The sequence below is a fragment of the Mesitornis unicolor genome, unplaced genomic scaffold (genome assembly GCF_000695765.1).
Source record: "Mesitornis unicolor isolate BGI_N332 unplaced genomic scaffold, ASM69576v1 scaffold41635, whole genome shotgun sequence".
In the NCBI taxonomy this organism is placed as follows: Eukaryota; Metazoa; Chordata; class Aves; order Mesitornithiformes; family Mesitornithidae; genus Mesitornis; species Mesitornis unicolor.
Genome location: NW_010186926.1, coordinates 4,087 through 18,652, shown reverse-complemented (window position 1 = coordinate 18,652; position 14,566 = coordinate 4,087). Strand labels below are relative to the sequence as shown.

Genomic DNA, 14,566 nt, shown 5'->3' with positions numbered 1-14,566 from the left:
CTGGAAATGAACTCTAGATATTAAGAGCTGGATTTTTAGTCTCTTCTTGTCCAGAATTCCATTTTACTCTTGAGTTCTATGATATAACATTAGTTGGGAAGACATTCAAATACAAATCTCACCATTCACAAATCTGAGCTACAGAGTTGCTGTTATTAAAACTTCAATCAAGCCACAGATTTAAATGAAATATGTATGTAGGCTTACCCGTCACTTCATCACCTGTGTCACTGAAATGCCCCAAATATTGGCTGACCATTTATTCTAAACATCAATAACACACTAATAACACATAATAAATAACACATCAATAACTTAGAGAGGCTGCTTACTTGTTTTTTAGCAGTATAACTATTTTGATTCTCCACAGGGCCGTTTCTCCATGCTTTCTCCCTGGCATGGTCTGCCATCAGGGCCTGGTGTAGGATTATTACACAGGCGAGTTCGAGTGCTTTCTCCATTGATGCAGGTGGACCAGGCACTCCAACAGCTCCAGCCTCCATCAGTGACAACTGTGTTAAAGACAGCATACTAGGATTAGTTCAGTATCTCTCTGTCTTCTGTGCAGTGACAGAGAGATAAATTAGAGCTTTTTACTTGGCACTTTTGAGGGTGGACAAGGTAGACTATGATTCAGTTCTTACATTCTCAGTTATGATGACGCTGCAGATCTTTGCATGCTCCAGCGTTCAACCCATCACACAGATTTGGCTTTTGAAAATGCCCTTGTCAGTGGCACTGCTTAAGAGCCCAGATGTTTCAGTGTTTTTGTCATCCTAGGAAGCTGCCTGAATATCAAGGTCAAAGACCCATTTTGGGCACCTGTTCTTTAAAAACTTGGCCATAGAAAATGCATTTACTGCACAATAAATTTTTTACATTGTCAGTTGTGGTACTGCATTCATCTCCCTCTTACTCTTTGTGGACCAATCTAATATTAAGATAGCACAGTAATCATGAAATGTGATCAAGTGTTAGCAAACACAGTGCTTTTGCAGGAAACCGAAGATAAAATAGGTTATGACGTGGTAAGAGTGCTTTTTCCTGAAATTAGTTTACCATTAATGCACCATGATTCAGTACTGCTGCTGTTTACTTATATGAACTTGGGGTATCATTGCAAGACACAACAATTTATATGGGCCAATGAACTCTAAATTAAAGTGCTTTCCTTATGGAAAAGTGTACACTAATTTCCACACCATATGCCAATGAGATTTGACAGCAGTAGGTATAACGGAGTACTATGATATCCTTTGGTCCTTATGAAGGCTCATTTTTGTCAGAATATTGTTCACAATAACAAATATGCTCATTTTAGTCTGTCTGGAGTACTTACTAACCTTTAATTAATGTAGATTTGGGAATTTGGCAAGCAATTCCTTTAAAGTAGCTTGAGCACATGCATGTACAGGCTCCATCTACCAGCACAAGGGTGCCTCCATTTTTGCAGGGTTCACATTTGCACACACTGTATTCAGTAATGTAGTCTTCAATTGCTCTTTCCAAATTTTGTTTCTTTAAATATGCATTTCTCATCTTAACTGGAACAAGTGTGTGTATTGGAGAAGGCTGTAGAAGAAAAAAGCCCATGCATAACAGACTTTTCCAAAGTTCTGAATCCTTTTGATATACTCACCACTAGAATAAGCATCTGAAGAAACTGTCAAGATGAAGAAAATATCTGAAAGTTGATGATAAACTTGGAGTCTCACCTCTGTCTTAGAACAAAAGCTTTCAAACTATAAGAGCCACAACTTTGAAGAAGTTGTACTTACTCGTTGTTGTATCACTACTGGAGCATCAACCAAAGACTTAGCCCATTGTATGTAATCCTCTATATCAACCACTTTGGATCCTCGTAGTAACATTTCTTTTATTTTAACTGAAAAGTCAATCTTCCCTCCATCAACTAAGGAGAGGACATCATCAATGATAGCATCATCATTAAATTCTGCTGCAGAAGGAAAGAAGAGTGGAAGAATAAGAAGGTTTAATGCCCATGCATCTTGAAGAACAGTTGTCCTTTTAGCACAACCAGTACATATGTATAAAAAGACCACAGAGAGAAGAACCTTTCACTCACTGGTTATGTTAGCATTCAAACTTTCTTTGATCATACCTCTTATGTGTGAGGAAATTTATTTTGCAATTAAATTAGAAAATCATGTATTGGAAAGGAAAAGAAGGGGTAGAGCAAAATGAGAGACATTATGGAGATCATAGCCATTTGTTAATAAGCCTCAGATAATATGTAATATTATGTAATATGAGTAATGTAATATGCAATGTATGTAATATGAGTAATGCTGTAAAGCTCTGTAATGCCTGAGCTGATCCAGAAAAGGGCAGGAATTGGAATAGCAGGAGCTTTTGCTTCATAACTAAAACATACAAACAGAGCACTGAAAATAGTTGCCTTTCCTGTGCTCAGTAGTAAATCTCCTTGCCTTTTACAATTTTTAGGTCATGTGATAAAAGACTCATCTTCAGACACACAAAGGAGCAGAACAGAACAATGACAGGCAGGGGAACACAAGTAGCCTCATCAGAGAAAGGGAGCCTCTTCTTGACTCCTCCCAGGCCTGTCCCAGAAGATCCATTAGCCCCAAAGGATGCAGCTGAGGATGAGTCAGTAGCAAGATGAGTCAATGGAAAGGCTCTGTGCAGGGCATTCTGAGATTATGCAAACATCAGTACTTAAAGTATAGGGGAGAGCCATTGAAGAGGTAAGTGAGGTCAAGGTGGCTTTGGGAGGATCAAACATGGGAAAACACAGGCATAAAGGCAAAAAAGTGGACTGATTGCTTGTAGAAAGGTGGCTGATCTGAAAGCTTGTCTACCATGTGCTGTCCTTTATCTTTGCAGTCTGTCCTGGCTTACCAATAAATTCCATTTCTAACTATTTTCCAGTGTGAGGGGATGCTATTCTGTGTGCATGCATGTGTAGGGAGATCTGTGTGCCAGCAACTAGAATTGCACAATGGCTGATAGGGACTTGGTGTTTGTGGTGCCAATAACTGGAATCAGTGAGGATACATATGTTAATGTGTCATTGCTAGCAAATACGAAGCCAGAATAGTAAGCACATAGGGTAAAGTGACTTGGGAGCCAAGTATCAAAGTGGCTGTTAGTATGGTTTATATGCACGTCTCCAGAGTGAGACAACTGGAGGAGCTGGCCACTGGAGAGATCAAATACTGCAGAGACCTCAAGGCTCCAAGGTTGAGTGAGACCTGTTTGCATGTGAGTGTGTGTTTCTGTAAGGCAGCTGGAAATAAGAGGATCTAAGGGCCAATTGCTGGGTAGACTGAGCACCCAAGACCAGTCTGGAGGCATCTGTAGAGTGTGTGTGGGGTGGTGTGTTGGTGTGCATCAGGTGGTCTGTACCAGCAATGGAAATGGGCTTTGGAATGTTGTACATCTGGGTGCCAGTAACAGGAAAGACTAAGTATCCAGTTGCTGGTTCAATTAAATGTCTAAGGTCAGTGGCTGGAGGATCTGTATTGGCTATATATGTATGTTGAGGAGTGACTGAAGTACCTGGGGATTGTGCTTCCTGGGTTGAACATCTGCTCTAGATGCCCCTGCTTGAGCACGGCAGTTGGACAAGATGACCTCCAAAGGACCCTTTCAACCTCAACCATTCTGTGATTCTTTGGTATTTCCCACTAGCAGCCTTTAACTCTGATCAGATGGAGAGGAGAACAGCCATTAGGTCTGTTTGTGTTTGCCTGAGTGCTGTGCTGTTGTCTAGATTAATTTGTGTGGCCAGCAATGTGTGTGTGTGTATGTATGTGTTATATGAGTGTGTTTGTGTGTGTGCCTGCTGGGAACATGTGCTCAGCCTGGTTTAACCTGGGACCGTGGAAGTATGGCGGCTTCATGTCTATTGGTCTACTGGATTTGTCCCTAACAGCAGTAACTGTATTGATTATAAAACTGGAAGCAATCGATATCATCTTTCCTTAAGCAAAAGATATAATGTAAAATGAGGCTATACTTACATTTGTCCTTCACATGAATCTTTTCACATTTACCACCATCAATATTAACATTAGCATTTAGGTCTTTATATGCAATATTGGCATCTAAGTGATAGCCAAGACATCTTTTCACATCTTCTACAGTGATACCTGGAAGTGGAAATAACTGGGTGATTAGAGGGATTGAATGACCATAAATGATGTAATATTACTTTTATTGGAGAATAAACCTCAAGACTATTGGAAATGTTTACAGCTTTCTTCTTCCTATTTATCTTCTGCTTTTTCCTCTTTCATGAAATGAACATGAGAGTGGTTACATCTGAAGTGCCTATACAGTGGCAGGTGAGATCTACAGTGATTAGGAAAAATAGCAAAATCCTCCCCAAACTGATTTCTGTTTTCCTTGATCTAGCTGAAAGCAGATGTCCTGCTAGGTTTTTCCTTATATTCTATTGTAATTTTGTCTTTCTCATCTGCTTATCATTTTATGTGCTAAATTATTTAATCCACCCAGTCTCTCTGTGACAACCTCAAATATTTTTCTCCACTCCTTTTCACCATGATGTTCACTAATCCATTACAAGTACACTATTCCCATAAATTCTAATCCTCCTCTATCTGCTACTGCCTCCAACACCTTCTTTCTGTGTATTAAACTCAAACATGTAATCTGGAACGTCACTTCTGTTCAGAAAGAATATTGCTTAAGATTGGTACTAAAAGAATAATCCAGCAGCACAATCTCCAGGTGCTGAACAGAGTAATAGTGGGATACGTGACAACTTTTCCACATGTCGCTTTGAGTAGTCTGAACAGCTGATAGTAATATTGTTGTTGGTGCTGTTTGATCTCCAAAATTAGCACAAGAATTGCCTTTTCTAACTTTATTCCAGAGTTATCTCTTTAATGCATCATAAAACTCCATGTATCTGAACTGCATATGAGGGAGGATTAAATTGCTACTTTCCTATCCTAACCAGGCCAAGGAAAATTCCAGTGTGAATGTTAAAGACTATAAAAACAATTTCAACACAGTTAACTGTACCATGTGATTTCTGAGAACTTCTTCAACTTACTCTTTATTTTCTTGTAGGACCATACTCTTAGAGTGTACTACAAGAAAGTACCAACTACCAAATTAGATTTAAGGTTTAGACAGATTTATGAGGCATTGGGGATCTCTTGTGAATCATGTCACACCAATTAGTATTGCTGATATTTTGAAGAGGTTTGTTTAAGATTTCTTCTTCTCAGTTACAATCTTCAAATAATTCTGGAAATTACAAAGACTGACTCTCATCTCTGTTGAACTCATGTAATTCTGTATTGTCCCTGGTGTGCCACAAGCAGCACATACTGAACTGTGTTGTTCTCAGTAGTGCTTCATTTACACAAATCTATCCTCATGTATCTTTTTGCATGACTGGAGGGCTGATGATAATCAGCATACTGTAGCAAGACCAACAGAATGCATACCTATTCGAGACATAGCATAATTATCCAGCACATACACAAGTTCATATTTTCCTCCTACAGTTCCAGAGACTGCATAGTGAGTTCCATAATCTTCTAGGAATTTGAAATATTCCCCCTTATCATATTCAGCAGGCAGAAAGTTTAGATCATCAAAAAAACTATCTGTGAGACGGACATCACGACTCCGCATCTGGAATCTTCCCAGCTGAATCTTTCCTTTTACATGAAGAAAAGTTTGGTTCTGAATGCAGAGAGAAGAAAGCAGATGAGAGTGCCATTCTGGTACAGCAGGAGAATCTGTTTGATTTTACTTAGAAAAAACTACAGCAATTTTAAACATAGTACTCAATCTAGTGTTTTGCAACAGGGACAAACAAATTCAAATAAAAAGTTTGATTTTTAATCAAACTGAGGAAGCAGCAAGAGATTTAGATCATTTCAGTTCATCTAGTGTTGAAGAACTCTCTCTTTATGAATTTCAGCAAGCCTTTTGTGATCTATTGAACAACAAAGTTTTCTCTTTAAGTACAATATCTACTGAAAGTGCCTTTCTGACTTTCATAACATTGAAATGTAATTCCATATGGCTTGACAGATAACAGAAGCTGCCCACTGAGGTCAGCTGGAGTTTTGTCTTTGTTTATAGTTAGAGCAGAACTGAAGTTCTCTCTATTTTGGATCACTTCTGTTATTCTCAGACTGACAGAAGGAAGGGCAAAGCTCCAGTTAAAAATGGAAAAAAACCCAAACAACAAAATAACATCATAAAATGAAAAGTAATCAGGATAAATCCCTTTGAGGCATTTGACCCATATATGCATTCTAACTCTAGATTTAGTGATTGGTGTTTCCATAAATTACACTCCAGAGTGTTTTATATCATCATCTAAACTAGGACCTGGCTGCTGCCCATAACACATGACATCTTGTGAAACAGTTGCACTTAGGACTCTAAGCAAACACATGCCTTCCAAACCCCATTATTATCTGCACTACTTAATGTGACTCCCTTAACAATAGTGTCTAACAGGTGCGCAAAAGGGATTTAGCAACTGACTATCACATTAGCTGGCACTGTTTAAAGGATCTTAAACTGCTGACTCACATGCTGCTGAGGACTGGCAGGAATCTTCAGGCATATAAATGTCTGCGAGGAAGTTTTTGTAGGTGCAAATATTCCAGCCATCCAGCATGTACAAAATCCCTGATTCTCCTGGTGTTCCCAGGCTTCTCCTGGCTTAAACTTGCAGGTGAGCCCTGCAGGGTTCTTTACCAGAGACTGCCGCTCCACTAACTTGCAACAACGTGAGTTTATGGTGATAGTCCTCTACTGGTGACAAATCATGACGCATTTTCTGAACTGATCTCTGAGCAAGAATTTGAGGCCAAAATTCTTATCACAAGCCACTAGACTATAAGCAGCCTGTAATATAGCTTGAGTTACAGAAGTTAATCTTTTGCGTCTCTGGAGATGAATGCTTTGAGATTTAAATGGTCCATTTCCATTCCAAGAAAATTCATACCAATACAAAGTCAGTGCTGTATGTCAGCTTTTCTTTATAGTACAGACCTTTTTTCTTTTGCATTATTTTAATTAATCAGTTATAAAAGTTATCTTCATTTTCCCTTATATCCATATTATCTCTAGAGCGCTGTCTCTCTCAGTGTCTAGCATGTCTGCTACCACTTTTTGTGGTCTTTCTCTCTTTTACCTCTCTAGATGCTAAGGCTACTTCTTTGCTAGTAAATACAATGAGATAGAGCCTAAGCTCTATCTCAAAGGGCAGGCAGAGTGGTATGGCTTGTATGCAACCACAAAATAGGCTTGCTTTCTCCAGACCACTTTCTGGGAACATTCCCTTCAAATATGCTGCAGAGGACCACAGCACAGGCATTGCTTATGAGAGCACGAGAGCTGGCACAGACCAAAATCATGACAGTGTGCTAGTAAAACTACGATTATCATGTGCCAGTGCTAATGCCCATGCCTTTTAACCCAGGCTATCTTTTTAGTACAGACTACCTGAATGGCTGAGATCTGACTTTTCAGTTATTGTTCTATGTGTCTGTTTTGTGTTTACTTAGTGTATGTAGGCCTATGCAGTGGCAATTTTTATTCTAGGACTTGACCTAATTTGCTCACTCTTCACTAGATCAGAACTGTTCCCTAATTAAGAAGAAATCAGAGATCTTTGACCTTTTCTAACATCAAGCCCCTGTTGAAAATGAGCGTAGTTGCTAGTGAAGGGTAAACAGTGGGAAAAGGAAACTACATTTGGTTACCCTATGGCCAAATCTGAACTCTTAACTCTAGTATTGTCAGTATTTAATTTTTGTGAATAAATGACAGAAAAGCAGTAGGCAACTAGAATACTTACTGCATTATTCTAACACTGTATAAATTTTACTGTTTGTAAAATAGTTACATTAAATCCTTTAGCTTGGTTAAACTTACCCTTTCTGTGGAGCTTTTCAAGATAGAACTTAAACTTGAATTCTTGTTATAGTGATATTTGAAATTTGCTTCTGAATCATTTTTGTTGCTTCCTTCAGTAGGTGTGTATTTCAGAGACAGGTCAGCATTAAAGTATTTTTGTTTTTCTATGTAAACCTCTCGCAACAGTTTCACACGATCATGGTAGAACACAGACGTGAAGGTTTTGTCTGCTTTTGTCTTAGAAAAGATAATGAAGAGGTCATATGAGAAAACAGAGCAGGCAGTAAGAGAAAAATCTATGTAGCACTTTAAAGTTGTATGTTTTTCATAGCCTAGCAATACATTTTGTTACAGCTTTGTTTTTTCTTTTGAAAGAAAACAAATGTAAATACAATCCCCTCTCCAAGCCACCTTGTCTGGATCAGCACAGTGGTTCAAAACTAAACAGAAAACCGCAGTGACAATAATTCAGTGAGTATTAAATCTCAGCATGTAACACTGTTAAAGTAATTTACTTGTGTCAACAGTTCTTTGTATGTAAGGAGATGTAGTCTCCAGCTCCTTCCTAGAACACAGACAAGATTTGCTAATAGGTCTTAACATTTGAAATTAATCAGAATTATGATTTTTCTTTCTTCTCTTACAGCAGGCAATAGCTAATTCAGAAGACTTATTTCAGTGTTGTTTATTGTATACTTCAGTGGAACATAGAGTTTTTGTAACTGAAAGTTGTTGTGTATCAAAAGCAAATATAAACAAATATCTTTGGGTCAGATTTACTAATTTTTGGCAGAATCTGGTTTAAATTGTCATTGTTCTATGAAGTTCCTACTTATAGTGAGAGGCAAAACATTTGGTAAACAAAATACTGCTTTGATTTCTGAAGTGCATGTAACGTTGTTTTTAAGTTCCTCAGTATTTTTGGTGTTCAAGCCTCACTAGAAGTCATAGTCTGAATCTCAAAGGCCTATGAGATTTTTTTTCTTCAGTGGGAGAGAGAAAGCCACTAATTAGAAAACCCAAACAGGATCAGAGTATCATAATATTATTCCTGCCTTTTTATCAGTGTCATTTATATGTCCTTGGAAAAGTAGCTTGATTGCTGCTCTACCCAGTAAAATGTATCATATTATTTCTGTACATCTCCTGTTCATCTCATCCACTCATGTTATAAACATTACAGAAAAATAATTTTGTTTACTAGCCACAGGTGCAGTAATGAACATGGGAATTCATCCGGCGTAACTGAACTTAACTGCTAAGGCAAATGATAACATAACCTGTTTCTCTTTAGAATTTATCAAAAACTTGACGCTAGAAAGCTGCTTCTGCCTGCCTCAAGAAACATGCCAAGTCTTCCAGGAGGATGTCAGGATTCACCATTGATTGAAACACATCCCAGCTTGAACAGAAGGACTTAGGCTTACATCGTAATTGAGAACACCCACGTTCCATGGCTTGCGGTAGTACGTCCGTGTGTTTCCATCACGCACCCTTTCACAGAGACCATTGAAAAAGTCATTGTCAAATGGGCTGGCCATTGGCTGCATCCCTAAAACATTGATTCTACAAGAGAAATACAGGAGAGGTTATGCTTCAGAAAAGGCAGTGTCAGCATCCATAGCCGGTAGACAATGATATTGTTACTGGAAAAGTCAGATTTTGTAAGAAAATGAGATTTCTTTAAAAAATTGAGATTTCCAAATAGTTGTGGAGCTGAATCTTGAATCATTCACAGCAGGTTGCCTCATCTTTTGTGGTCCTATCATCTGTGTAATGGCGGTAACAATACATCCTTCATAAAGCACTTTAAGGGCCACATATGAGAAATGAACAAGTTAAAGATAGATATTAAACACCAAACACGATGAAAACCTTAGGAATAAAAGGTGATAAAAACCATTTCCTCTTGACTCCTCTATTTATAAGGAAGCATTCCTTATAGGTTTAAAAGGGACATCTCAACTGCTTCTTTTAACGTGGGTTGTTTTGGGGTTTTTTTGTAATTTTATTAGTTTGTTTGCTGGTAGGAACTTTAGTGTGCTCAAGATCCATCAAATCTGTAGAACCTATATACAGTGGCTCCTAGAATTGGCTGTTCTCCCAGGATGTGAAGTGGTGGAGTAATAGAATTCCCTGGAGCAGAGGAAATCTGAACCACCACCAATCCAGAGAAGTGGGCATATCGGCTGTATAGCTCTTATATGCATCTACTTACCAATGTACAAGGGACACTTCAAAAACTGACTGCTCCTTGGAGAATTCTATATATTTCTTTTTTGCATCTCTATTTCTGTTTCATAGACTTGAATCTTTTCAGTATTTCCCATATTTATGTCTGATACATGTCTATATGCCTATCTGAGTGTAGAAAGTGGTTATCAATTAATCAAAGTTGCCATCACTACTGCACATCTATACAAAATTTTTTCATGGAGGATATTAGTAACAGATTGTAATAAAAATCATAAAGAAGCTACCTCTAAAAATGCCTAAGTACCTGGCTTACTACCCCGTGCTACAAGGGCAGAATTTTTGCTCTTGTGCAATAATCCTAACTATCAAAATTAAAAAGGATGCATCCTTTTCATTTAAACACAAGGTGGTGCTGTAGTATATGTTTATTTTAATTTGTTTTAGTTTGGGTAGCTGTCTTCTAACTTGATATATCATATTTTCTTTTTGTTTGAAATGAAAGAAATACAGTAGAGTCTGAGAATAGAAAGATTAATTTTAAACTTAGATTAATGAGAAAAACTCCTGTAAACAATGAAGATCTGGAAAGTGGAGAATACAATAAGGGAAAAAAGCTGCAGGCAGAGTGTTGTTGCAGTAAAGCATCCCATTGTATAAATAATCAGAATACATTTTCTTCCTTTTAGACATGCATGTTAGTAAATTAATTGGGAATGACTGATTCATTATGAAATATCACTCGAAATTTATATCTATATATACAAGATTTGCATTTAAATAATAAGTACTATAAGTATAGTCATGTACCTACTATATATGAGTCTGCGTATTACCATAATGATTGATTTACACTGTCTATGTAAATATTTTATACTCCTCAAGTATACGAAATGAAACACTAGTTAGTTGTTCTTCCAAAAGTTGCATAGCATTTCTCAGTACAAATGTGAACACAATTCAGATTCCACTTTTGGGAATGTCAGTGTGCCTCAGTGTTTACAGCTGGCTTTGGAGACAGTCCTAGACTCTCCATAAGGCCCAGTGCTACTTTTTCCTTCATTACATACCCTTGCCCTGCAGTCCTGCCAATTTCAGACACATCAATATCATGGTTACGGCATGGTGATCGTGGGTCAGATTCACAGTCATCTTCATCAGAAAAGTCTCCACAATCATTATCTACATTGCACACAAGTCGTCGCTTTATACATCGACCTAGTCAAAGAATAAAATAGTCTGAATACTCTTTTTTCCAAGATGTACTTTAAATGACACTATAATCTACTTTTTACTGAAATCTTCCCCTTCATATGTTTCTATTATTGTCACAAGGAATTTGAGTCCTACACCTTGCCTCCCTCAGAAGGTAAAATCTCCCATACTACTATATTTGTTTATGAGTTTATTAGGGTTCTATTATGGCTAAGAAATGTAATGGCTAAGTGACGGGAGAACTACTGTCATTTGCAGAAAGTTGTTACTTTCTGTGACTCTTTCTATATTAGTCTTTAATTTTTAGTGAATTAAAAAAAAATTGTATTAAGTGAATACAGGAAAATATTAATTCAAAATCAACAAAGAATTATTTCTAAATTGTTTGAATTGTTTTTATTTGGACTATATTATTTGTGTGCAAAACTATGTTTATTTATGTTCTAAAGCAACAGTGAAGTAGTAGTTCTCCTGAGGTTGCATATCACAGGTTTTAAAAAGACTGATTTTTCTTTTTTTCCTACAGAATTTAAAGATTTGCAGCAAATTTAGGCCTGGCATACACAATGGCTGTGAACTAGTAGTTAAACGTGTACTTTCTAATTTTTTTTCCTACTTGCACTTCACAGTATCTGAGATAAAGACAATACTGACAATGTCTTGGGACTCAAAATTCACTTACCATCTTTCCTTTTCTGTTTCGCCTAGCTTTATTACCATTAACTATTCCTATTTTATTTTGATTTATGATGAACCTTGAACATTACATTCAATTATTTGCCTGTATCGCTTTACAAATTTACATCTTACTTTGGATCTAGAGGCATTCTGGTCTTCAGCTAGCATCTGTCATATCACTTTGGTCATAAACCTCCCCAACCATTTTGTCAAAATTCCTTCAATACTAGTTTTCCCTAGTGATTTTTCATAAAACATCATGACTCTCTAGCAGGTGGAGCAGTTATGCTGGAAGAAAAGGACACTTATAATATGCTCAGCTTTTAACCAAGAAGAAATTACAGGAGAAGAATTTTAACTAGATGCAAATTATAATGGGAGATGAGAGGAATGTACTCTTCTCAATCACTGTTCATGCTGTGGTTTTGGTGTTGTGGCTTTGCAGCCCACCTATCTACACACTGGGAACTCTCTCTAAACCTTAGCAATAAGGCACTGCTTCAGAAAATCATGCCCAAATAGTAAAGCACTGAAGCATATCTCTGGTTTTGTGGACGTACTTTGTCTTCAGTGGAAACTGATTTAACTTCTTCATAGAACTAAGTAAAACGTAGTTTCCTGAACACTGCATAACTTGCTATGACATGAAAACAAAACCTACCAGAATTGCATTGAAAGTCAGTACCACAGTCTGGTTCTGGTTCTTCAGGACAAACTTGGCTGGTTTTACAGCTTTGTGTATCTCCTAAGGCCTGCAGGCATGGTGTTCCACCAAACTGTCCGAATCTTTCAATACGTCTAGAGCGAAACTTGAAGGATAAATAACTCTATTAACATTGCTTAGAGAGAAAAGAAAATTACCAGAACTGAAGCTGGTACTTAGAAATTTTCAGAATGAAGTGTCTTTGGTGAAATTTTTGGTTGAAAATCTGTAGGCACAGCTCATGGTGTAAGAAGAGTGTACATGAACATTGAATTAATAATAATATCTTACTAAGTACGTAAAGATGCTTATTTTCCACTGTTTATTTTATTTAACTATTTTCATTATTTTCAATCCAGGGAGGAAATGAATCATATTCATTTTGTATGCTTTCGAGTCTTTAACTTTTTGAAGTCTTATGAGAAATATTCCCCTAAGAAAATAAATATTTGCTTTTGACAAAAAATTGCTTTTTATTTAAAAAGGGAAAACGTATTGGAAAGTAATGTTCTTAATAGAAACTTCCACATGGCCAAAATAGATAATATCTGTCCACAAAACATTTTGAATGAGAATGCTTGACTACTTTTGTACATCTGGATGCAATCTTCTCTTACTCTTACGGCTTCAGATCTGAAATGATTATAGGTTTCATCAAATCATCAACATACAATATTAAGAGTTGCAATCTGATACTTTCCCATAACCAAAAGGCAGACAGATAATGTCTCTTTGGTTGTGGCTTTGGAACAAAGACTTCCAGCTATAGCTTACCCTTTGATAGGTGCATGGGTCGCAGGGCCCCCATGTGCTCCAGCTGCTCAGTTTACAGTCTATCGGAGATGGAGCATTCAGTTCTCTTGTTCCCCTGTGGAAAGCTTTTTCTGAAGAGCTGTCAAACAAAACATTCCAGTACAGTCCTGGGCAGTACACTAAAGTCACATGTGAGTTTGTATTTAAACTGTAGACCAACATTTTGGAAGCATCTTTGTTCTGTTTTCTGCTTCACTTTCATGGCAGTACTTGGTGCTTAGATGTATAAACAGCTGCCTAATCTTGAGTTCTTTAGTGCTTTAAAATTGCATAAAAAAAACTTTGAAGACTTAATTAACCAGATCTTTTCCCCTTTTCTCGATTTTTTTTTTAGATATTCTAGTAGTGAAGAGAATCAAACAATAATACACAGAGAACATCTGCAGTTCTCCTGTTCAGACAGTGGCCTATACTTCAAGCTGAGGACAAAGGCACAACAGCACGTCTCAAATAGACAAAGCACTTTGGGATTTTTTAGTTTATTAATTTTAATGAGGTTACCCTTAAATCTAGATTAAAGTTTAAATGCTTTCCCAAGCTGAAAAAAATAGGCTCATAAATAAAGGTATTATTTGCTAATAGTCTAACTTACATAGTTGGAAGAAACAGACAAGTGTTTAGCTCTTTTTCACCTTCACAAGTTGGATAGTTTGCCCATTAGGCCTGTATTTTCTAGAGTGACTATTCATTTTGGTGTCCAGTTTTAAATACCATGAAGATTTTGTCTCTCAGAAAGTGAAAGGCCATCACTTTATACTAATAAAGTTTATTTGAAGCACCCACAGTTAGACATTAAAAACTGATGACTTGTACTGGGTTTTCTGTGAGGGGTTTTGGTTTGGTTTTTGGTAGTGAGGAGGGGCTATGGAGATAGCCCTGTAAGAAGCTGCTAGAAGCTCCCCTAGCTCTCAAATGTCAGACCCACCTCTGACAAGGGCCAAGTCAATCAACGTCCCTGCAAATTTGTGTATTTAAGGGGGGTGCAGTGCACGGTTCTCTCTCTCTCTTGCCCCGCCCTGACCAGTGTGGCCACTGGTGGGGGTGGCACAGCCCCAGCCCTGC

General features: G+C 37.5%; 1 protein-coding gene across 1 annotated transcript; it reads right to left on the bottom strand.

The window, feature by feature from the left end:
* Positions 1-351: 351 nt before the first annotated feature.
* Positions 352-13,583, bottom strand: C9 (complement component 9; the record flags this gene model as incomplete). Its single annotated transcript, XM_010185284.1, has 10 exons — positions 352-512; positions 1,344-1,572; positions 1,779-1,957; positions 4,008-4,136; positions 5,466-5,706; positions 7,921-8,139; positions 9,330-9,468; positions 11,166-11,313; positions 12,650-12,797; positions 13,466-13,583. Coding segments are annotated over 10 exons (1,711 nt in total), but the record flags the coding sequence as incomplete, so codon positions are not given.
* Between the last annotated feature and the right edge of the window lie 983 nt (positions 13,584-14,566).